Source organism: Sphaeramia orbicularis, chromosome 6 (genome assembly GCF_902148855.1).
Source record: "Sphaeramia orbicularis chromosome 6, fSphaOr1.1, whole genome shotgun sequence".
In the NCBI taxonomy this organism is placed as follows: domain Eukaryota; kingdom Metazoa; phylum Chordata; class Actinopteri; order Kurtiformes; family Apogonidae; genus Sphaeramia; species Sphaeramia orbicularis.
In genome coordinates, this window is record NC_043962.1 from 39481660 (window position 1) to 39507584 (window position 25925).

The following is a 25925-nucleotide window of genomic DNA, read 5'->3' on the forward strand; positions in this document are numbered from 1 at the left end:
ACAATATTGGTGATAGTGCAAATACAGTATCCAAAGGTGAAGAGGTCCCTGACGGGAGAGTTCATGAGGTGTTTGAAAATGCAGTTGAAGGGGGATTTAATTTTTAATTTTTTTTTTTTTTTTTTTTTTTTTTTTTTTTCTTCTTTAAGTGGCCCATGTCAGTCTACCCAAAATCTAGACCAGATTGCTATAGAGGCTATAGACTCTTTATAACACAGGGTTTAGTTTGGTTTGTTACACCTTTTTATATGAAAGAATGAATGTTTTTATTATTGTCTTGCATACAGACATGCCCAGCCCTTACATGGGCCTATAAGACCATAAATACAAACCAAAGATCAAATACCATACAATAGGCACAGTATATAAACAAAACAAAATTCTGATCTATTTAAACAAACATATCTGCCGCTTTATATTTGTGAAAAAGCAAAAGACACTGCATCTTGGCCACATGAGCTTAAGTCCAGACCGTATGCCTTGACTAGATGTGGACTGGTATGTCTCAAACGGGCAAAAAAAAAGAATTAAGAACAAGCTGAGTGGTGAAAGTGTTCAGCACGAGACATTTAAAGGTCGAACGAACACCGATGTCTGCTTTTGAACGTCGGCAGTCGTTGCGCCACGAACAATATTTTCTGATAAATGGTTTAAAATAATCTATATTAGTGTGTGTTTAAGTTCTATGTGATCACAGTGACCAAGAACCACCGTATGAACTTCAAAAACAAAAACAACCGGAAGTAGTAGTATTTCGTCAGATTGACGGTCGACCCACCCATTCATGCTCGGCTACGCAAGTTTAGTGGGCTGGGGTAAGATACGTTGTTTTTCGTATTCCTCAATTGATGAACGCATATAAATGACGTCTCGCTGTACCGCATGTGACCTTCGTACGCCCATAACTGCTACGCATCGTAGTACCTGTCAGTCAAAGGACATTTAAATGGCCACACTGTACAGAGCCGTTTACCTTATAGCACGGTAATAACGCCGTTACGCCAACTAGCTACCCAAAAACCGTCTCACTTTTTGTTGGTGTTGCTATCTCTTTTGTAAACCCGGGTTTCCTTCGTCACGCTAGAAAAAATGACCGACGAGGACGACTTTTTGCAGAAAGCCCGAACCGGGTTTGAAGATCTGTGTCGAGCGTTGAATATGGACGAAGAGGCGAGCAATGAGGCATGGAAAACCTACGAAAACATCAGCAGAAATTTTACATTAGAGGTAAAAACAGAAATATAATATGTGTGTCATACTTGTGTCTTTTCCTGTCACTGCTCTGTGGCGTCGCTTGTTATTAACCGTATAGCTAGCTAGGTTTACCTACTCTGTGGCTATGCTAACACATATATATACACTCTCACTCCATTTTATATTGTTTATTTTTTTTTGCTGAAAAATAGAAATATTACTGGAGAAATTATTATGTTGCGTTTGAGTGACTTGTTATAACCGGTTCATACCCAAACATCAACATTAAAACCCAGAAGGCTGTAACTGAATTTACTACTACTACTATCCTACTACAGCAGTGCTAAAGGCATTTATTTTACATTAAAACGTAAACATCTCTTTGTATTTAGCTCTTTTGACATTACATAGTAATAAATGTGTTCAGGGCCACTAGAGGGGAGGATTTCCAACCATGGCTCAGTGTAATTTTAGACTTACTGATGATTATACAGTACCTGCTTATTAAGTAAATTCAGGTTTATTTATAGTGTAACCTGAGGCTGAAATACCTCAGTACAGTTTATAATGTAAAATAAAATGTCAATAAAACGCCTATGCACAGACTTATCCATATTCACACTGGTGTAATTACAAAAGCAAACATAATAACTTAGATTGTCCATTGTATTTAAAAGAATCAGAAAGACATTTTACAGAATTTGATTACAGAAACAACACATTAAAATGCAGATAATATAATATTACTTGCATTGTAAAAAGCAGTTCTCTGAGTTGTGATTAGTGAATTAAAGATGACCAGATCCATGCAGTCTCAGCTTCAGAAGAAGGTGTGTGAATGTGCTACACTGAAGTATAAATTTGAGATACTTTTACTATAGTCAAGTAGTTCCATTCTTTGTGCATTATTCCTGTTATTCCATTGCATCATAGAGGAAAGTACTGTACTTTTTACTCAGCTGCATTTGTCTGACTGCCTTACTTAGTATTCATATTAAAGTTTTTCATCTCTTTTCTGTCCAATCAAAATCATACATCTTCAAATGTGTTGACTGTGAATGTGTTTGATAAACAGAAGGGTGAAGTGTTTCTCTATTCTCCCAATACCTAAATAATCTCTTTAAAGACTCTCTTGCAGTAGCTTGCCTTGTTGATTTGAGCTCACGAAAAGTTGGCTTTAGAAATGTGTAGTCCTTAAAGGAAAGTGACACTACAAACATGAAAATCTTTTAGAGTTTGATGCTGATGAAAACACACAACAGCTGTTAAAATAGTTCAAATGAGCTATACAGGCTGCTTGTACAAGTCTTGAAAATCTTAAAAAGTATGGAATTTTGAAACGCTGTTTTCCAGATGTTGAAAAGTCTGGAATTTTGTGTGAAAGTCTTAATAAAGTGTGGAAAAAAGTTTCTCTCATAGACAACTTTTATAGTATGCACAAAGTATGCAGTAGTATAGTATGCACAAAGGCACAAAATCTTGTAAGTTAAGAAACAGCCCACATGATTAAAGCATACAAAAAAACTTCATATGATTTCACTAACCAGTCGGTACTGGAATAGTTCTAGTGTCACTTGTTTGTGTGATATCCATGCACTCTTTTGATTTTCATATGTTTTGAAACCACTTCTGTCAGTAAAACATAATTTACTGCGAATTATGCATTCATTCATATGTTTATTAAAATGAACTTTCGTACTACACACAACAGGTACAGTCTCAACCAAAAAAGCAGGCAGGCAAGACTTAAAGTACATAAAATAAAGGCGTTGGGGGCAAAAAAAATAGCAGTTTTGAAAAAGTCTGGAATTTTTATTTGGATAAAGAGCCTCAAAGGAAAGTGACACTACAAACTTGCTGGTAGAGCAGCACCCTGCTCTACCAGCAGTGTACAATAAAAATGACTCGTGCACATTAATGCAGAAGTAATATGAAGCCAAAAACATCATACATGATAAGAAAACACTCACTATTTAGCTGTTAATACTTTAAATACATTTAGCATGATTTTACTGAAGTAAATTTTGAATACATTCATTAAGTGTGGATGTACATGTACGTGACAGGATAGTGGTGTTCTTTTGAAACAGGGCAGTTCCGCTGATTAAAAGGATTATTGTAGCATGTTAAGCCATACATTTTGACACCCGCTAGCTTCTTTTCATATTCTTTGTTTAGTCCAATATTTCCTTCACCCTCCTCTTCACTCTATCTCCACACACACATTCTCGGTCTATACATCTAATTTCTCTGTGCCCCTTCACCCTTGACTCCATTCCTCTCTCTTCTGATTCTTCTCTCTTTGACTCCCCTCCCTCTTATCACATGACCTCACTCACCTTTTGTTGTATTTCTATTCATTCCATCACTCACTTAAATGCATACATTTGTAGGGCAGTGAGCTGCATTGGCTGGCCTGTGCCCTCTATGTAGCCTGTCGATCCTCAGTGCCCACAGTGGGGAAGGGCACTGTTGAGGGGAACTATGTCTCCCTAACCAGAATCCTACGCTGCTCAGAAATGAGGTAATTCACATGTTCACTCATTTTCCAGTTGTCATTGCACATCCACTTCCTCAATGCTGTAAAGTTAATAAGACTGGGTGGTTCTTTACTGTTATAAATAGATAGAGATCAACAAAGATCTTTCAAATAATGAATAACTGAATTGTTTTAGAATCTGTTTTGTTTGTCAATGAGCTTAGATTCAAATTGAAAAATAGAACCAATAGTTATTATAACTTAAGACAGTTATCAGGCACTACTGTCTGTGACTAAATAGTGATGTTGAGATCATAAGGCTAATTTTCCTCTCCTCTTCTTCATCAGCCTGATTGAGTTTTTTAATAAAATGAAGAAGTGGCAGGACATGGCAAACCTGCCTCAGGATTTCCGCCAGAGCACAGACAAGCTGGAGAGAAACTTCACAGTGTCTGCGGTCATCTTTAAAAAGTATGTTCCCATCTTCAAAGCCATCTTCAAGGCTCCTTCAGATGACCCGCCTCGAGTTCACCGCAGCCGCAAACAGAGGTGGGACATCATGACTTTATTTTTATTTTGCTTTTACCTGTTAAGTTTCATACAATATTGTACTTTTGAATAAAACCAGGGTTTTGTTTTTTTAAACATGATTCCCCATGGAATATAATCTTGTTGTAATTAGCTTGTATCCGTTTCCCTAACATGAGGCACTACTACTTAATCTACATTACTGTAACATTCAAAACCGAGAAGAAAAATAACTATATTGTCATTATACTTAAAAATGTTGTGATATGAGTTTTTTCCCAGATCATCTACCCCAGCCTTTCTTCATTATCTGCATATTTCTTGCATTGATGACAACTGGATGAAGACTTAAATTCAGCTCATGTTTTTGCTTTGCAGACGTCATCCGTGCACTGTGACTGAGGTCTTCAGCTTCTGCTGGGTCTTGTTTGTCCATGCTAAAGGTAAACACCTCTGTAATAAAACAGCTAAATTCAGCTCTAAAGACAAGTTTGTTTCTTACGATGCAACAATTTGAGAAGCCTTACAGTGGAAACTCTGCTTTAAAAGAGGACATCTAATACTGCTGGAATTCCTCACAAATCAAGAAGGGGCCCTCACACTAAAGTGGGATTAGAGCTCAGGATCAGCATGCGGCTGTTAGGGCAGAGACAGTGTGACAGAAATACAAAAGCTCTGATTTGAGGGCAAGTACAGGCTTGTTAGCATCAGCTGGACATCGTCCCTTAAAGCCCTGACACTGTTTACAAGAACATTGTACTTTTATTCGCTCCTCCAAGGAGATTAAGTTTTTTTCATGCATATTACTTAGTTTCTTTGTATTTTGCACATCTCAACCATTTAAATGCAGATGATTTTGAACAGACATGGACAAGATTCAGATGCAAGTTCAGCTTTCAGCACATTTTAGCAACTCATTATACCTTATATTTAAGTTGTAGTTACCAAATTAAAAACAATAAAGCCTCACATAGGAGATACATCTCTGAGTTTATCAGAAAAATGTCAGTATTTGTGTTTGAATAAGATTATGCTCCTCTTAACCCTTGAAATCCTAGGCTACTATTTATATCTTTTGTCTGACAAAAAAAACTGTTTCAGTCAGTAACTTTGGAGTTATGGAGTAATCACTCCATAACTGTAAACCTGGGCAGCCACATAAAAACTGTCAGGCCAATTATGATTTAGACATTTGGATCGAGCCTATTCCAGTCAGAGTTTACTGCCATGGGCAAAATCCAGTAATGTGTGGTCTTTACACATTCTAAAGACATTTTGAGACTTGTTTAGTGTTAGTGATGTCAGCAGTTGTTGATGTTACTGCTCCCTGAAAGATGTTAAATATACACAAGATGAGGAAAGGTGAATGAAAAGGTTTGTGATGTAAAGTAAAATAGTAAAAAAAAAAAAAAATCAACCAGAGTGGACACACCACATTATATTGAAGACATGAGACAAAGCATCTGTATGACATTGAGTCAGTGAACCCAGAAATATAAATTTCCTAAATTTAATGCATCAATTTTGGGATCCTTAAAAATCCAACAATCTGAATATTTGGCAGATCTTAAACATTGATTTAGTGCTTGGTAGAAGCTTAATGACAGTAACAGGTTTGAAGTGTAGTGATCTTAGAGTCACATTGGGACTACACAAAAACATTAAAGTGACTCAGAAATTCTTATTAGATTTACAAATCTATAAATTAAACTTTTTGAACTATTTTGAGAGCATTGTCTGAGATTTTTTAAATATCACTTTGGTTCTCTGCCCATTAACATAGCAACTGGTAAAAAGCCAGCTAAAAGGAACTACGCTGCTGTTGTTTGAATTGATGGGTGTTCATACTTTTCTTTTTCTGTACTCCTCTGATTTGCCTGATCATCAAATAAGACACACAGACTGTCTTTAAAATCTCTTAAACCAAATAAACTTGTTTGAACCTGCCAGTGTTGATTTAGCACAATAATACTGGCATGGTTTCCTGAGCCAAGTTAACCTGAAGGCATCATAATTCACCCTTGTGGTGTCTTGTCTGTTCCTCTTTCTTGTTCAGGGAACTTCCCAATGATCAGTGATGACCTGGTGAACTCCTATCATCTGCTGCTGTGTGCTCTCGACCTGGTTTTCACCAGTGCTCTGCTGTGCAACTCTAGGAAAGACCTGCTCAACCCAAACTTTAAAGGTATGGTATATTATAAGTAAAAAATAACTGCTAGCTGATTTCCCCAATAGAAAATCAAATTCAGCTATCATTAATGTCCTTAAAGAACAAGTATGGACACTTCAACACTTTTGGAATTTCATACTGTATCCAAAATATTTGTGTTAATTATGCTTTAAACTGAGCTGTTAGATGGGACCAGAGGTCAATCAATAGGTCAGTCTGAAAACAGGCATCATTTTCATGGACACTGATAATAATAATCAGAAATGAGATTAAAAATCCCTAAATCCTCCTCGATCAGAATAACCACTTGGAAAGATATTTCAAACAGGTTGAGGGGAGGGGTCTTTATTTGATAAAACATTCAATTGAATAATTATTAGGCTTAGTAACCATTTCAAAATATTTCATCTGATCATTACTGTGGTTGGAATAAATCTGTTCTTTCTGTGTATCTTTGCTTGTGGTAACAGAGGACGATGTGATGAATTTCCAGGAAACAGGAATACAGAAAAACAAAACTACTCTGTAGGTGTTAAAACTTGTCTTAAAATGTATAAGTGTTGTTGAACACTTCAGTGGTTGAATGGCTTGAAATCAGTTGTTCTAAGCAAAAATGTAATCAATCTTTTTCTCAATAAACAAGCATTCCTGTAGATTAGACACCTCACACAGATAGAACCATGTCAGAAAAGCTCTGTTATGGGGCATTTTACTGCATTACTTCATTTTGCATCTATTTAAACATTTAATCTGCAATCAGAACAATTTGAGCTAGGTTTAAGAAATACTGTGCATTTAATGCTAGCTACATAATGTCAGACTCACAAACTCACTCACAAACACAATTCTGCTTTGTGAAGAAGGAACAAATCAGAGAAAGAACAAGAGGGAAGAAAGTTTGTAAAACTGTTGATGTTCAGATTCTTAAAGTACATCCCACCCCCTGAGAATTATGAAATATGATGTATTAATAGTCATAAAATTAAATCCAGACAGTTGTGTAGGAAGTCTGCTTATCTTTTGTGTACAGTACTAAAACAAATAAGTAAATCAAACTATATGCCACTGTTATTGGCCAAATCTCAAAGCGACAGCTCCCAAAAAGCCAACAGACGTGTATATCATCATTGCAGCGTCTTCCTGTTGACACCTTATGTTTCCTCTACGCGCCCCCACCTCCAGCTGCCTCTTTAAACACTATTGTGATGGAAAACCTGGTGAGAGAGGAAACTGGTCGGCCAAAAGTCTACTGTCGCCCTCCAGTTCTGCTCAAAAACTCTAAAACATTATGAAAAATGACACCATATGAGAATGTATTCAGAACTAAACTGCACCAGGGAAGAATTGAAATTTTTCTGTTCTGGGGGTGATATTCTAACAGTGTTTAAGAATCAACAGGAAAAAACTAAAAGACCAGGTTTTATATACACAACATCTATATAACATTAAGCATTCATTACTTATGTGTTAATGAACAGTAGAATGTTGGAATGTCTGGATGCATTCTTTGGGGTGTGAGTACATCTTGCTTCCTGAAAGCTTCCTCACCAGTTGGGTTCATGTCACCATGGTAACCACCCAGTCTCATCTCTGCTGGCATGTATGTAATAATACAGACTGTCCACATATGTGTGATTCTATGGATTGCGTGGTTTCTGTGTAGCACTGCTTAGAACTTGCCACTGGGTTCAGTTCACCCTCTGCCATAGTCTGTTGTAGCCACGACTGCAGTGCATTTTGGGAAATTTATACTTGTGGGATGTCCAGATCTTCCATAGTGAAATATCTATATTAAAAAAAAAGAAATATTTAATCAGAAACAGGATGCAATTCACGTGATATTGGTTTCATTCCATGGTTTCAGACACACTACAAAATCGTCCATACTGTTTTAGCCTAATAGCATGCTAGTGTGGAATTTCAGACATTTTCATGCACTGTAAAAAGTGTAAGAAAAAAAACCCTTAACCTGGAGTTTTGCATTTATTTTCAAAAAAGCCAAGATTAAAAATGTTATTAATATATGCAGCAAAACAGCTCTTGTTTTCCCTGACCTCAGATGTATCATGAATCAAATGGAAGTAAAAATAAAACCACTTTTTAGATTCCTCTTCCTCTGACAAGACTGTGAGCTTTAATCATATATCTGTGTTTTGGAACAAGAATCTGTCTTGATTTTTTTGTGTGATGCTTCAACACATTGCGTCCTGATCTGTTTAATGTGTTTTTATCACCAGCTAAAAGGTGGAGGGAAAAGTACAAATTTAATACAATTAATTTTTTCTTTTTGAGAAGTCTGTTGTTTTTGTAAGTATATTAGGGATTAGTAAGGATATTAACTTTATTATATTCACATAAAAATTTGCTTTTGATGTGGAAAAAGATCTTTACTATTGTTTTAAGTCATGAAAATGTACTAAACTGTTGAATCTGCTCCTTTAGAATTTAACTTTAGTAACAACAAATACGAAATAGAATATGTGAAATTATTAACTCACTCATTTCTTTGCTGATCATCTTGTTCCATGTCCAGGTCTGCCTGAAGACTTCAGCAGTAAAGACTACCGCCAGGCCTCAGGTCCATACTGCTTCATAGAGCAGCTGTGTGAGCTTCATGACGGACTGGTCCTGGAGGCCAAAGGGGTCAAAGAACACTTTTGGAAACCTTTCATCAAGAAACTCTTCCATAAGAGGGTAAGACAATCTGGGACACAGATGTCCATGTATATATTCTTACCTTACCCTTATGATGTGGTTTCCTCTTACCACAGTTGTAAATAATGTACATTTTGCACATTTACTGTATTGTCCAGGCCTGGATAATGTGGTTTTCTGTCTGTTTCTCCCAATCTAACACAGATTCTCAGAGGAAAAGAGGACAGTCTGACCGGCTTTCTTGATCCCATGAACTTTGGTGACAGTTTGTGAGTATCTGCCATCACTGTGGTTTCACATTTATTGACATGTGAATGGGTTTATGTGGCAGATTAAATTAACTCCACTGTATTTGTCTGACAGTTTTACTGTACTTTCCGGGCTATAAGGCACACCGGAATATAAGCCGCACCTGACTATAAGCCGCGGCTGACTTTAAGTCGCACCTGACTATAAGCCGCAGGTGTCCATGTTGTGACATGAGATATTTACACAGAAAGATGGTAAACAGAAAGATTGTTTAAACATTTATTTCCATACCTTAACTGCTTTTTTCCAAACAGTGCCTGTAACACGGCAGTAACACAGCAGGAACACAGCTGGTTAAAAAACCCAGAAAAGTCATTGATTTCTATCTTCATCTTCCTTCTGCTCATTGAAACCACTGCAGTCGTCTTCTTCAGTGTTGGAGTTAAACAGCCTCAAAGGCTCCGTCACACACCTTCTACGTCTCTCCTCCATTGTTGCTCAGTGGCACTTAGGTGCTGCAGCTCTATTTCCTTCTTGGACAGACACATCAATTGCTTTTAACTTAGAAGCTGCAAAATATGCATTTTTTCGTGTGGTTTCCATGATGAGGGTTTGTGCATGACACGCAAAATGATTGCTAAAAGTTAAGATTAAAACTTCTCCTCTTCGCATCACCTCTTCCACCTGTCTGTCTCACTTTGCGCTTCCTGCTAGAGCACCCCCTGGTGGCCGTTAGCCCGTAAAAATCTATACAAGAGTTGCATCACTGTATAAGCCGCAGGGTTCAAAACGAGAAAAAAGTAGTAGCTTATAGTCCGGAAAGTACGGTAGTTATATTTCAGGTGATAGTTTTTCCTTCCCTTTGTCTCCAGTAAAATTCATGTGTTTCTCTACACCAGTGTTTCTCAGTGGGGGTGGGGGTGTTGGGACAAGAAATCTGAGAGGGGGGCATGGGGTACTCAGACCAAAATGGGGGGGGGGGGGGGGCTAGTCACTGTTAGTCATCACAATGTATAAGTAGAAATATCAGAATTAGCAGTGATTGTGCTGCTGTTCTTGTAGTACCATCATGTTATGTCAATGGTTGCATATTTATTTATTTTTTTTGGGGGGGGGGGGGGGGGGGGGGGCGTTGCTGGCAGAAGGCTCATGATAATGTGAGGGGATGTTTGTTCAAAAAAAAGGTTGAGGAAAAAATGCTGTACAGGTTGACTTTTAAGCCTATAAACCTTTTAAAATGCAGAGTCACAAGCTGAAAATAGGAAATGTTTCTTGAGCTACTAAAAGGTGATGGTATAGAGATATTATAGAGATGTGAAGGATGATCCTTGGACAGTGAAGTAACAAACATGATATTCTGTAGGAGTATGATAGTATCAAATATGAGGCAGTAGTTAAATTACATTAATGTGATTGATAAGAGCCATGCAGAACCAAGACTGGTAAGAAGTTAAAGAGTAGTTAATACAGTGACATGATGGTTTAGTTCTGCTGTCCTAAAATCTGAAAACTCCACTGTACAGTAATAAAGTATCTGTATCTGTGTTATTTGATTTGTTATTTGGTTTGTTTGAGTGCTGTTTTAAAAATTATTATATGAAATAACTATTATTTTTTCTTTCCATAGTTCATCTTTGAGTCGGGTGTATGAAGAACATGTTCTGGCCACCGGCAGCCTAGATGAGAGGATCTTCACTGGTGAGGGGGCGAATGAGGACATCGGTACCCCGGGTCCCTGCCTATGTGAAGGAGTGGAGAACCAGGACAGCGCCACCTACAGGCTTCACACTAACCTGACAGTAAGAATGAACATTCAAAGCAAGATTTTCACTTCATTTGCAGTTATAACTGGAGTTGCCATCATTGGAAATGTTTAGTCCTGTCTTGTATTTTTTAATATGTCCAAATGCAATGTGTATTTTAACATTATTTACTTTCTATAGCTGATGTGTAGTGAATTGTACATTTTTGTGCAACACTCATCTTGTACTCGTCTGTGTTTAGGTATTTTAAATTTATATATTTTTTAAATTGTGTGTTTCTAACCTTGTGCTACAGTTTAAGGTGGCAGTTTAACATCTGTCCAGGGACTGCAGATGAAAAATAGTCATTGGGCTAACTCTGGTGTATGTAATGTGAATTAATGTGCAATGAACCAATACAATGAAAATAAATGAAACCCTTGAATCAGGATCATATTAACTGGCTCTTTGTTAGTTTAATAGTCCTTTTATCTGCATTTTCCATTTTTTCATTTATCTGTCTCATCATTTATTCATATTCTTTAGTCATATGAAGCTGATTTTCACAAACTTAGGGAACCAAAATGAGTAAAATATGTGTTGTCAATTGGTTGCCATTTGTCAGTTTCAAATATATTAAAATAATATGATATGTGAATAATTTTTTTTTTAAGTAAAATGGAAGAAGAGTTTATGAATGTTGACCTCATCAAAGCTGTTTGAAATGCGGATTCATCAGTTATAAAAGATGTACAAGACGTAGAAGGACACAAAAGTCACAAAGAAATGAAGACACATTTAGACACAGTGTGTTAATGCAGTAAACTCAGCCTGTTGGGTTTGTTTGTTGATGTTATTATTTGAATAGCTTTTTTCAAGCATTTGATCATTTCCACCTACAGCTAATTTGACTGTTGACATTATCTCTCTATCTGTGATTGCATCTGAGAAGACATGTCACTGTTGCTTTGGTTCTTGAGCTGTAAAAGTTTAGGAACCTCAGCTATAGATAAACTGTAAAAGTAAAATAAATGACCCATCTGCTTGTTGTCTCCTCAGGCCTCAGCTCTGAAGGTTTCCACTCCTCTGACTGGAAGGAAATATGTTCAGGAGAACAGCCTATCGTCTCCCATCTCATCTGCCATGAAGAGTGTTGGCCGCCTCCACACTCTGCTGTCAGGAACCAAACAGGGGCCAAGCGCTAAACTCACAGAAACGCTCAGGTACTGAATATAGTCCATGCAAACACTAAATCCTTCTTGTTTTCCCTTACTACAGACAGCAACTCAAATTCTTATTTATACCATCATTTTCCTATAAGTATTCACCAGTTACAGTAAAAATCCATAATACATTAGGGTGACCAGATTTTGATTTCCAAAAAAGAGGACACTCGGCTCTGCCTTGAGATACTTGATCACATGCTATGTAAGTACTGTAGTATTCTGTGCAAAGCGCCTTTAACCCCAGAGAAAATATTTCAGTAAAACAAGCTGCTTGGAATTATTTCATTATTCTAGCTGTAGAAGTGTTATAAAAGCTTTTGTTTATATGTACCTGTGTCCTTTTGTCTAGGAGATCAGGTTTTGCTTTACTGTGTGTTTTAGGTGGAATAACAAGGTGGAATAACAAGACAAAAACAAAAAAAAAAACAGAATTTTTCTTGTTTTTTACCGAATACGACAACTTATCATTTGTACATGTGCATTACAGATCAGCTCTACAAAGGCACAAAACGTTTAATAACAGACAGAATATTGTTAAAATTGCACTTCATTTTCTTTAGACATTTAATTGTTAAAGGACAGTTTGTTAATGTAAATATTTTCAGAATTTAATGTTATTTTTTTGCATTATTTATAGGCATAATATAATTTTTATTTTTATTTTTTCCACATTAAAGCCAAGAAGAAAATTTGGAGTCATTATTTATAGGTGTTTATGCTATTATTTTACTTGAGATCAGAATTGGTCTGTTTGTGACCCCTGAACTAAAACAAGTTTGACACCTTTGACTCTTAATAACTTCAGTATAATTTTTGCACTTTGCAAATTCTTACTGTGGGGCAAATTGGAACCTTTGCACAGAATTTGTGCAGAACCTTGCTATAGTGCATCTGTGGACAGGTTCGCCCATCCTCACATCCACAGGCTGGTGTAGATCAGTTCCTTTTACTGCCGCAATGTCCCATATATCACTGGAAAGCTCAAAGTCCTCTCTTCTAGCGGGATTTGGAGCGTTTCCAATTGCACAAGCAGTGACAGTGATGGACATAGAAAGTACACTTGCACCTATACATGCACATTTAAAGAGTTTTTCCTGTGACAAATAATGTTAACCGGACATTTTCCCTAATTTATAATAAACGATTACAATACCCCTTTGGCCAGGAGTTGGCCGAGGGGTAAAAACCACCCAGATGCTCCAGACAGGACATGAAAAGAGGACATGTGCAGGCAAAAGAGGATGTTTGGTTACCCTAATACATGCTTATTCTTTGCAGAGTTTGAGCTTAAAGTAGACCCTTAACCCATACTGAATGCAGACTGAACATTTTAAATTTTGAGCTTGTGATGGAAATCGTCAAAACAAATGAATAAGTAAGACATAAATGCACAAATTTTCAGTGATGTTTTAAAGTTATGCATATTGTTTAATGATTTTAGTATAAAATAGTGAAGTGACTTGCACAGTCTACACTTTAGATGACAGAAGTCTGTACTACATCCAGTACATTTGAGATATACTTTCACCTTGTAGTCCTCAGGTGATCAGTAGTTATAAACAGGAAGCATGTCAGACCCAGCAGTACACACACACTCACAAACCCCTCTGGTTAACTTACCTTTCACACCATCTCACAGACTAATGTATGGCTGTCATTTTTGTTTTTCAGGACTTGTGCCAGAGACCCAAGTGATGTCATCAGCATGCGCCTGAAAGATATGTTCGAGATCTTCTCTCAACATTATGAAAACAGCGGGCCAGAGAACAGGGGAATGGGCAAAGGTCAGTACATGTGGTTAATCTGCCGCAGAGGGTAACATGTCATATATATGAATCAGAACTTGAATTATAGTGATACGATGATGTAGAAGCAATTCACAAACAGGACTGAGCCTGTGAGGTCAAGGATAAATCTTCTCATCTATTCATATCTACAGGTCAACTCTGTTGGTTCACTTTTCTGCCTTTATTAATTGTTATTTTTAGAAATGGCTGTTAAGTATTTCTGCCTGGCTGAGGCGCTCTACTACAGAATCCTGGAGTCCATCATTGAGAGAGAAAAGATGATACTTGGAGATGCTGATCTGTCTGTGAGTATAAACCTGAGGAGTTGGGGGCAGTATCATAGACTACAAGAGGAAAAATAATGCATCACCATTACAACAAACACTATTACAATCAGGTGAACCCATAGTGCCACAGGGCTATGTCTGCTGTCCTGTGTACATTCTGTATAAACAGCCAATTAGTCAGAACAATTAAATTCAATATAACAGTCCTTCAACAGGACCAGTTGATATTATGTTCTTGAAATATTAAATGTTTCTCAGTGATCCAGATGCTCTTAATTTGTACACGTTGTTGTTTTGATTATTTTGAATACAGTGTATTTCTTTATTACAGTTGTAAAGAAAACATTTCATTTGACTGTCACCAGAATCACCACAACTCACCTTTGATCACATGAAACTGTAACATTCATTACAATGTTGAATTTTCATTACTTAGTTACAGTGGTCCAATAATTATAATTATTAAATAATTGTATAATTATATTATGTCTTAAGATGTATATATAAATATATATAAACCACACATAAAATTTATTTGAAAGTATGCTATATGCCTTAACCGTACAAAAGAAATAAAAATCTTAGAGGTTAAAAACTAAATCTTACATTTTAACAACCACATTAGAAAAAGACCAACTACAAAACAGGGCTGCAATGACTAGTCCACTACTAAATTAGAGGACAATTAATTTATTAGTAGACAGGTTGTCAGTGACGTCATGCACTTTTGTTTAAGGAAAAATGTTCTTTTTATCACTGATTACAACTCTTGAATTTGTTTAACTAACTTTGGTAGGCACTGGAATTGTTATGTGCAAAATACACTTATGTTTAAGGGAAAAAAAAGTATTTTATGGCTGCTTACAATATTTGTTACCTCCGCCAAGGAGGTTATGTTTTTGCCAGGGTTTGTTTGTTTGTTTGTTTGTTTGTTTGCTTGTTTGTTTGTCTGTCCGTTAGTGTGCAACATAACTCAAAAAATTATGGACAGATTTGGATGAAATTTTCAGGGTTTGTTGGAAATGGGATAAGGAAGAAATGATTAAATTTTGGTGGTGATCGGGGGTGGGGGGGCCCACGGGGGGGGCCACTGATCAGCCTTGGCGGAGGTCTGCGCTCTCCGAGTGCTTCTAGTTTAGTATTGAATTGAATATTTCTTTAACATTGTAATTGTTGTGCACCAAATGTTCAGGTTAAAGGAAAGCAAATGTATTCTATTACTGATAAATAATAATAAATATAAATAAGTGTCTCTATTCTATTCTATTCCATTCTATTGTTTTCTTTTTTTTACTGTTCATAATCTGACTAGTAGACTAGTCATCACAGTAGTCGATAACTAGTTGAGATGCAGCTCTCTACAAAAACCCATAAATATCCCTTGGCTGATCTTTTCTGCAAGTCATTCCATACTTTATTTCTTTACCATCTTTTTCTGTCTGCACCCCACTAAATCCATAGACACAAAACTGCCCAAACCCTTTGCAGGCTCAGACCTGTGTAAATACACATCTATAAAATAATGACCTACCAAGTGTGTCCATTTATAAGAGATTTTTTTGGAGCTGTAGTGGTGAATTGTCTTTTGTTTTACAGTGTATTCTGGAGCAGGACATCTTCCACCGCTCACTGCTGGCCTGCTGTCTGGAGATCGTAATCTTCTCCTACAGACCTCCAGGAGATTTCCCCAGTGTGATCAGTATTTTCCAGCTCCCGGCATATCACTTCTATAAGGTATGAATCAGCTCTGTGACGTGTGTCCAGTTGTTTTGGCTTTGGATGGTCAGAAAATGCAGAATCCATGTGCTTTTTCTTTTTGTCGCATTAGTTCAGTTAATTCTTATCTTTAATGTTTCTCTGTGTGTCCAGGTGATTGAGGTGTTGGTTCGGTCAGAGCAGGGTCTGTTTCGGGAGGTGGTAAAGCACCTGAACCAGGTGGAGGAGCAAGTGCTGGAGAGTCTGGCCTGGACTAACAACTCCCCACTGTGGGAGAGCCTCCGTGCAGCAAAAGACCACGTTCCCACATGTCAGGAGGTCAGAACAGAAAGAATAGAAATATAATAATAATCATCATCATAATAATAATAAGAGAGGATGAAAAATATAACTTGACTGTTTGAAGGGTGTTTGAAGGAGTGTTAAGTCAGTCCTGCATGTCTGTTTGTGCAGTTATTTGTAAAGTCTGGTTAGTATGTAATTGTGTTTTGTGTGTGTTGTAGGTGATGCCTCCTCAGTATCTGGAACAAAATGATGAAAGCAGCACAACAAACCTTCCCCTCACCCCTGTCAACCACGGACCTGACCTCAACACCAACAGCACAGTTAAAGGTGTGTGCACGTGTTCACAATACTCATTGACAGCTAGTTTAAAGTTAAATGTTCAGAAGGGTTTGCTCATTCTTGTGTGCACATGTACATGAAGCCTGTTGTAGAATCTGTGTTTTGCTGGGAGGGTTTTTAACGTTAGCTCACTGCATTTGTAAGTTAACAATATCCAGTGTTGCACAAACACTGTAAGTCCTCTGAGGAGGTCAGTGCCCAGGTTGATGTATGCAGCTCAGACAGTTGTTAGTGTAGACTTTCCTCCACGTCATCCCTTCAGATTTTTACCTACATCTGGATTTTGTGCATGATTGAATCTTTGTCTTGTCTAGTCTTGTCACACCACATCCCTCAGGTTATACTGTGGTTTCCTCAGGTCAGTTTGAGACTTAGACTCAGCATGAACTAATTCACATCCCCCCCCTCATCCTGTAGGTGTGTCCCCCTCCCCCACCACCTTGCTGGACCGTTACAGCTCCCCAACAGCCGGTACGGCTCGGCGCCGTCTGTTTGTCGACCCAGTGGACGGTGAGTCTGGTGCCACGTCCACCAGCAGCACCAGTACCACCAGTACAGCCCCAGCCACTGTGACAAAGACCGGTCAGGCCAGTATCGTCACAGCCATCCCAGCTGGGCAGACTGTAGTCACCATGGCAACCGCCACAGTTACTGCAAACAACGGCCAGACGGTGACCATTCCTGTGCAGGGTGAGGGAATGAAGTCAGAGACATAGGTCTGATTAAAGCTGGTGCTGAAGTTAATTTTAAATAACATATATGACCTTTGACCTGCAGGTATAGCCAATGAGAGCGGAGGCATCACTTTTATCCCATTCCAGGTGAGTGTGACCGGTCAGGCTGGAGCCACACTGCAGCCGCTGTCTGCTCAGGCTCTGACTGGCACACTCACTGTCCAATCAGCTGTCACCAAACCGGCTGCCAAACCAGTGAGCAGTCCTTTGAGAAAAGGCTCGTTGTCACTGTTCTTCAGGAAGGTAACAGTCAACTTATTCATTTTCATTTATATTTTTATTTCATTGTTTACAATTATATAAACACAGATGGAAATTGTAAGCTGATAAAATTTTATTCTTGTGCACTGACCTGTGTTGTAACCTGAGATTCAGTCAGTGTCATTTTCTGTCCATATATAAAGCAGCTACCAGTCCAACATGAAACTATTAACCCCGATTGCAATATGATATTCTGACATGACTTAATTCGATGCAATACAGTTTTATGCAATTACATGGTGTGTAAAGAATATGATACTGTGTAATTCAATGGACAGTTTCTTTTGATTTCTCTGCTTTAGAAGACATTACATAATAAATTAAATTATTTTTTTAATTCTAAAAATAACATTAGGGGCTTTTCACAATTATTTTCCCCACACATCAAAAGTTTCTGAAAAACATCAAACAAAACTAGGCCTGGAATTCACCTTAACCCACTTCTGTCCTATTTTATCTTCATTTACATTTTAACATCACATCACAGCCTCTGTTGCAGTATAAAACTTTGATTACTTGTGTAACACCTGCCAAGAACTGCTCACCATCATTGGAACTGACAGATACACTAGAGAAATAGTTTAGAGAGGAGGGATTCATCTGGTAGTAAATAATAAATTACTGGTCACAAATTGTTGCTTGCATTTCTAAGTTATTAAAGTCATAGGGTAAAAATGTTGGAAACAATGCATCTTGATTTCCTGCGGAATTGTATCCAATGCACACATTTTCAGTCAGGGCACTTGTATTTTGTACTTCTATGCAGATGCATCAAGGTGAAGGTGAATGTTACTGTAATGGTAATTTTACGTATATTCTATATTACATATAAGATTGTTTGAAGTCTGTATTATATGAGAGTGGTTTTAATCCTGTTAGACGAATGGTTACACTGCACTCTGTTTTTGGTCAAGGACATATGGACACCTGTTTTCGAAAAGAGGTGCTTTCTCACAGAAGTTATCGCTTCCCGTACTCCCAGGCATTCCATTCTAGCACACATGAGATATCATTGTGAACAGAGAGAACAAGATTTTTTTTTTTATTAGTTTCATATAAGAGACAATGACAGGCTGTATTCTTTGTACACTCATGCAGAGAGCGTTGCCTCTGTACGATCTCTACCTTGTTGAAGCTTCAATTAAAATACATAGAAAGACATTGATCATCTAAAGACCATTTTTTACCTCCGCCAAGGAGGTTATGTTTTTGCCAGGGTTTGTTTGTTTGTCTGTCTGTTTGTTTGTTTGTTTGTCTGTCCGTTAGTGTGCAACATAACTCAAAAAGTTATGGACAGATTTGGATGAAATTTTCAGGGTTTGTTGGAAATGGGATAAGGAAGAAATGATTAAATTTTGGTGGTGATCGGGGGTGGGGGGGCCCACGGGGGGGGGGCACTGATCAGCCTTGGCGGAGGTCTGCGCTCTCCGAGTGCTTCTAGTTTTATTCTGAGGACGAAAGAACAGAGTTTTTTCCACAACATTACCATTCCAGGTCCGCATACATGTCATAGCCAAGTTTATTAAATCTGTCACACAGTATAATAGATATAAATAGAGACAGCTGTTGAAGTCTCACTGCCTGTAGAGGCAAAGAAGAAGACTTTTAAAGGCTGCTTTTGTTGGAATTTAAAACACTTTTCCATTACTGTAAAGATGAGTAACCGCTGGATTTAATTGAGTGAGTGTGATTTTCTGCGGCAGGTCTACCACCTGGCCAGTGTTCGCCTCAGAGACCTTTGTGCCAAACTGGACATCTCATCAGAGCTGAGGAGGAAAATCTGGACCTGCTTTGAGTACTCTCTGGTCCACTGCACACAGCTTATGATGGACCGGCACCTGGACCAGCTCCTTATGTGTGCTGTCTACGTCATGGCCAAGGTGTGTTTACATCTCCAGAAGTGTGAACATCGCTCCACTCTCCTGTCTCTGTCCTCTTAATGAAGGAAATGCTGTGTTTGTCATTTGCAGGTGACTAAAGAGGACAAATCCTTCCAGAACATTATGAAGTGTTACCGCACACAGCCTCAGGCCAGCAGCAATGTAAGAACCTCTGGATCAGCACTGCTGTTCTGTTCTGACCTACACTGTATGGACAAGCGCGCATCCACATCCATTAGTAACAGGGGCAGAAAATCAAACACTTATACAGCAAACATCCCAGAAGACTGAAGGCTGTCATTATTACAAAAACAGGATTATTATCATTAACAAAAACTAATAAAATAGTTAAAACAAGGTGTGAAAATGTAATTGACTGAAGCAAAAATAAAAACAAGTCTACCAAAATAACTAAACAAAACTGTTTACAAAAGTAAAGTACACAAAAATGACAGAGAAAATGATTTTAACATAACATAACATTTACATATGAGGGATAATTGTATCTTTATCTTCATATGTCCATTTGAGAAGCTCTCATGAGGAAGCTAACTGAGGTCATAATGATAAAATAAAGGAGAACACCCAAAGCAGAAGTTAACCCCAGACAGACACAAACCCAAACAGTCGTGGTTTTGCTCTGTGTGACATACATCACTATGAACTATCTGAAGCTGGTTTTGGATTTGCATATGTCAGGTCTACAGGAGTGTGTTGATCTCAGGGAGAAAGAGACGTCCCTCAGGCAACAACGAAACCGCCAAACAAAATTCACCCTCCGAGAGCAGCCAGGAACCAGGTCTGAACACTGACACATCTGTTCTAATGAGCAAATGGCATTTCTCACAGCATTTTTAAAAACCCACTCACTCCTCACACTTCCTCTTCCAGCAGGTGGAGACACCAGCCCTGTTCCGATTCGCTCCAGCAGCACGTTACCGGGTCCTCAGCCGGGCAGCGCCCCCTCCACACCCACCAACAACAACAAGAGCTCTTCCTCTTCTATTGTGGGCGACAGCGAGGAGGAGCGAGGAGACCTTATCCACTTCTATAATAATGTTTACATTAAACAGATGAGACACTTTGCTCTGCGATACTCTCCGAGTTCACCCTCTGCAGGGGTGAGTGCCCAAACATCCTGTGTTTAAATTAGCATCATGATCAGTTAAAGTCTGGTTGGTTCATGCACTGAAATCTGGTTTGATAAGAAAGTGTATATTGGCATTTTGACTGGATCATTCTGAACTATTTCCATGAGATGACTTATAATGGCATGTTCACACCTAATCCATTTGGTTTTAATCCATTTTTCGAGAAGGTTAGTTTGTTTGGTTTAGTTTCAGTTTTTTTCATTTTAGTCTAGTTTTTTGTTAGTCTTGGTCTTTTTCTAATTCAAGGTCTGAAAGCAGGCTTGTATACACTTACACACATTTTGGGAAATTATTATTAGAACACCTGTAGCACCACATCAGCATTCACTAATCCATTGGAAATTCATCATAGCAGTTGAATAATTACAGCAATTATAAAATATATAGTGGGCATGATAATAACAGTCATATACAATAAAACAATAATAGCAATAATAATAATAATACATTTTGTATGTTGGGTGCTTTTCAAGATACTCAAAACAACTTACTAGATGCAAAAAGGTTCATAGCATACAACACAACATGCACGCACTTGAAAACACTCGGCCTGACTTATCAGGCACAATACTGCCCTCAGTGGCCTGAATTATCAGTGCATGCCAAAGTTTTTGGGCAGATGGACGAACAGACGAACGACCGACTGATAACAATACCCTGGGGCCAGTGTGGCCGAGGGTAAAAACCCATAATATCATTATAACATAAGACATTCAAAATCAGTTACATATATTCAACTTAAATCACACAATAAAAACAGCCCTGAAAGCTAGTTATTAAAATATGACATGAAATAGGGAATCAAGATTGAAGATGATACCAAAATGTTTTTTAGATGTCATTGTTGTGAGCATCAGATACATATATAAGGTCAAGACAATACAGGTATTTGTCACTCAACCAAGAGAAGAGAGCTGAGTGTTGATGAGTAGACACTTTCATACAGGGAGGTTCACTGCTAAGAGACTTGAAATCAGTAAAACAGCTCTTTAGTACAAAGGAAAAAAAAAATTTTTCTACTTTAATAGAATTATGTGCAAAACTGTAAGCAGTAACACAATAAAAGCTTTTTCATCAACAACATATTAACATAAATGGATCTGAAGGGTGTTGGCTTTGGATAAATTTGTCTGATAAAATCTACCGAAGAAAAAAAAAAAAGGGTTATTAACTAAAATGAGTTTTTCCCTATGTGTTTAAATACAAAGGCCGGACTATATGACTTCATGACTACAATAGTACAACGATCCAAGAGGAGACACTTTGGCATCAGTAAATTTCACTGTCGGTCTCTGAATGAAACAAAACCACATCCCAGAGTGTATCCTGTGTGTGTGTTTGTGTGCAGGTGGAGTCCCCCCCCCTCTGTCCATACCCCACCCTGAGGACCGGGTCCCCTCGCCGGATGCTTCTCTCCAGTAAACACTCCATCTACATCTCACCACACAAGACCAGCTCCGCTCCCACACCAACAACCCCCCGAGACAAGATTTACTACTACATCTGCAGCAGCCCCCCTAACGTAAGACTCACCTGCACCGCACTGCATCACAGCTCAGCAAACAAACAAACACTGTAAACAACTCATGCACATGCAGTATTTAGACCAGAGTTAGAATACTGAAGAATTTTTCATTAGTTTTCTTTTTTTTTTTTTTGTCTCTCAGTTTGATTTTAGTTAGTGTAACAAGTGTATAGTATTTGTATTTTCATTTTAGTTGGTTTTGCATTGTACATTATAGCTTTAATGGCTATTATTTATGGTCTTATTTATTTATATTACTATTGTCAGTTAAAAAAAAATAATCTTTTCTCTGTTAATTTTAGTATTAATCTAGTTTTCACTAACCCTCAAAGATCTAAACAGCCACCGGTGACCAAAAATATCTACTGATGTGAAATGTTTATTAACTTTTCAACTATTTGTCCCGTCAATACATATATAATTGACGTAAAATGCAGTTACTTAATTTTGAGTGTCATCAGATTTGACCCATTTGGACGTTCAGAGGCTCCATAGTGAACGTGGAAACACCTTCATCTTCTACAACATTCATTCACCAGTAAAACCCATGGAGTTGGATCAATGACAGTAGATGGAGACGCTTGTTTTATGCTCAGTTAATCGTATATTTTGCTGAAAAAGTCACTTTTGCTCCAGTTTTCTCTGTTCTGATACAATTACTTTTCACTTTACTCTCAGCAAGTATTTACATCTACATGGTTAGTGAATTAAAAATTTCATATCATTTAATACCTGGTTTTCACTGAAAAATGCAAAGGATAAAATATAAATTGTGACAAATCACTTCGGAAAGGTTAGATGTGAAGAAAAATCATTTGGAAGTCACCTAAAACAGTTCCAGGTCTTTATAGATTAAGTTAAAAAAAAAAAAACCTCTCCAGAGTTCATTCAAGGGGTCATATTTTGCTAAACCCCCATTTATTAGTCTTTGGTTCATTTATTTGTGTGTTTGGACCCTAATAGTTCATAAAGTTTGAATTTGTACCCTCCAGGTGCTGCAAAGCTATCTTTATATTAATTTTGGCGAAAATCGAGTGGATTTCTACAACCTGTTCTAATTCCTTCTTAATTTGTTACATCTATAACAAGTTACGACACAACATTTGCACGTATAAAGTCAAGACTTCCAACAAACATTTCTCCAAGTACAACATAATTGTTTGTCAGCAGCAGCGATTGTCCATACTGAAAATATGTCCAAACTTTGAGCCGATTACCTAAAATGTTCAGTTGTTGGTTGAACGGGACAGAGCAGCACAGCCAACAACCTGGAGGGGGTGGGGCATGAAGTGGCTCATTTGCATTTAAAGGGCCAGCACTCCAAACGACCTTTCTGTTGTCATTACTCAGAAATAGGGTTGAAGATGGACCTGTGGAATTGAATTAATGTAGAATTCAGACCCAAGCAGAGCATTTACAGTTTATGTAGACCACAGGGAAATGTTTTCAAATGCATATCACTCCTTTAAAATAAACTGTACAACATCTATCAACTAACAATCTAAAAACAGAAGCAGAAGATGCATATCTGACTAAAAGCCTTAATGAATCCCTGTGACCTTTGACCCCTCAGCGTCTCCAGGAGATCAACAGTATGATCCGGACCGGAGAGACCCCGTCCAGGAAGCGCAGCATGGCCCTGGAGGAGGAGACGTCACCCAAGAGGTTGTGTCCCGACAACCACTCTGCTCTACTGCGGCGGCTGCAGGACGTCGCCAATGACCGCAGCTCCTCCCACTAAGGGAGCACGCACTGTCGCTATGGCAACACACAACTGAACCGGCTTACTGTTACTTCCACATGTGTACTGGAAGGAGATCAGTCCATTAGGAGCATTTTGGCCAATTTCAAAGGCAGTGAATGAATGACGGGATGAATCCACTCAAAACGTAATATTATTATTAATATTTGTTTATTACTTATTTGATTCTGAAGCAACAAAAGCACAACATGTCACGTGTAGACGAAAGTATACAATCAAACAAAAGTATTTTTGTTGATAAGATCATAAGACCAGAATTAGACTTAACCTAAAGTGAAAGCTTTTACATTATACAAAAACAAACATTTGCATTTATTCTTAAAAAGAGGTTTTAGAATTGTCTCGTCATTGGGTGGTTTTCATTCTGATTTGTGCAGGAGCATCACTGATTCTCAAACGTCCTGCTGCGATGGTAATGGTTTCACTCTGAGGCTGTCTGTGACCATTACTAGTAACTGTAACTTAAGTTAAAACTTCATACAGTTACATAGCACTTTACAGTAAATGTATCCTTATGTGTTTGACAGAAACAGGGTCCGCATGGAATAGTTAAAATACTGAAAATGAATAAGTCGAACATTTCTCTGCCGTTGACTCCAAGAAGAACTTAACCCTAAAATCCAAACAAAACCAGCAGCAGCAGACCACCTCAAAAATAAAACAGCTTAAAGGGAGGCGGTAAAAGTATTCGCTTGTATTTGGACCGCTTCATTTAAAATACAATCAAGGAGGATTATGATTGAAGTTCAAATTCCTTCTCTAAATTTTACCCTTTTGTTCCATTTGTGTCCCAAATATTGTAAAAAAAAAAATGCCTGTAAAATGACCAAAATGCTCTTAAAATCACATGACATGAAACTTTAAAATCAGTTAATTTACACATTCAACAGCATCGGAATCCTCCTGTTCTGTTTTCCCTAAAAGTCTGTATGTTTTTTATCGGTGAGACACTGAACTCACCTGCACTACGTACTGTATGGACACGCCTTCGACTCTTACCGTTAGTATTACGTTGCTGTGTTGCTGTCGTATAAAACTCCTCATTCCATCCTTTTTCTCTCCGATACAGGAATGTAATTTGGGTTTTCAAGGTTATTTGTTTTGTATCAGAAGTTTCTTACTGGCTGAAATAAAGGTGTAATGAAGTGGCAGATGGCGTTTCAGTCCAAGCACTGAAACGTTCTCACTTTGCAAGATGCTTTATTTTACTTTCCTTCATTTTTTTAATGTTATCCGTTTAGTGTTTTGTTTTTTTTTTTATTTTTTTTATTGATAGCTTTATTAGACACCTCTGATGTTTTTGTATCGCACATATAATTTAATCATGTATTCACAGTCTTATTTAACCATTAGCTGATGGTAAAAGTGTTTGATTTCTGTGTAATTTAACCATGAAAGGGCTTTAGACTGACATCCATAATGTGTTATTGTGATTTTTTTTACTGCTCCAGCGGCAGTGGTCCCACTTTTCAGCAGCTCTTTTTCTATGTTTATATTCATGTAATCTCTACTTTAAATATCCTCTCCGTCAGCCCAAACTCACTTATCTTCGAGCATCACCTTCTATTCTAACAAGTAGTGTGTATATATTTGTAAAAAAGAGTAAAGAAAACCTATTTTATCATGGGTGAAGGAAGGTAAGTGCCTTTATTTTTTACTGATCTGTTTGTTTGTTTACATCCACCAAACTTTACCCTTACAAAAGTTTCTTGATTGTTAAACAGCGCCGATAATAAAAACTTTAAAAGTGACCGTGTCAATTCTGTTTATTTCCACTAGATGGTGTTGTAAAGCATGAATGTGAGGAACACTTAAAGCAGGGGTGTCAAACTCATTTTGGTTCAGGGGCCATATTTAGCCCATTTTGATCTCAAGCAGGCCAGACCAGTAAAATAATGACTTAATAACTTATAAATCAGGGGTGTCAAACATGCGGCCCACAGGCCAAATCCGGC

The 25925-nt window shown here is 37.8% G+C and overlaps 1 protein-coding gene across 2 annotated transcripts; it reads left to right on the top strand.

Moving 5' to 3' along the window:
• Positions 1-917: 917 nt before the first annotated feature.
• Positions 918-25721, top strand: rbl2 (retinoblastoma-like 2 (p130)). Of its 2 annotated transcripts, none has more exons than XM_030136566.1 (22): positions 918-1227; positions 3588-3718; positions 4022-4222; positions 4580-4644; positions 6258-6386; positions 8905-9065; positions 9231-9295; positions 10903-11074; positions 12077-12240; positions 13915-14027; positions 14232-14335; positions 15914-16051; positions 16187-16351; positions 16537-16645; positions 17075-17347; positions 17435-17634; positions 19356-19532; positions 19623-19694; positions 20232-20331; positions 20427-20653; positions 22032-22205; positions 23782-23949. In XM_030136566.1, exons 1-22 carry the CDS (start codon positions 1090-1092, stop codon positions 23947-23949), a joined length of 3246 nt encoding a protein of 1081 aa, XP_029992426.1. In that variant the 5' UTR covers positions 918-1089. The 2 variants fall into 2 exon arrangements, with proteins under 2 accessions (XP_029992426.1, XP_029992425.1); XM_030136565.1 differs by having other exon boundaries at positions 1090-1227; positions 20424-20653; positions 23782-25721.
• The last annotated feature ends 204 nt before the right edge of the window (positions 25722-25925 follow it).

Coding starts and splice junctions, on each gene's coding strand:
- rbl2 (XM_030136565.1), top strand. CDS start 1,090: ATGACCGACGAGGACGACTTTTTGCAGAAAGCCCGAACCGGGTTTGAA. Junction 16,352..16,536: donor ACGTTCCCACATGTCAGGAG/GTCAGAACAGAA, acceptor TGTGTGTTGTAG/GTGATGCCTCCTCAGTATCT. Junction 17,635..19,355: donor TGTCACTGTTCTTCAGGAAG/GTAACAGTCAAC, acceptor TTTCTGCGGCAG/GTCTACCACCTGGCCAGTGT.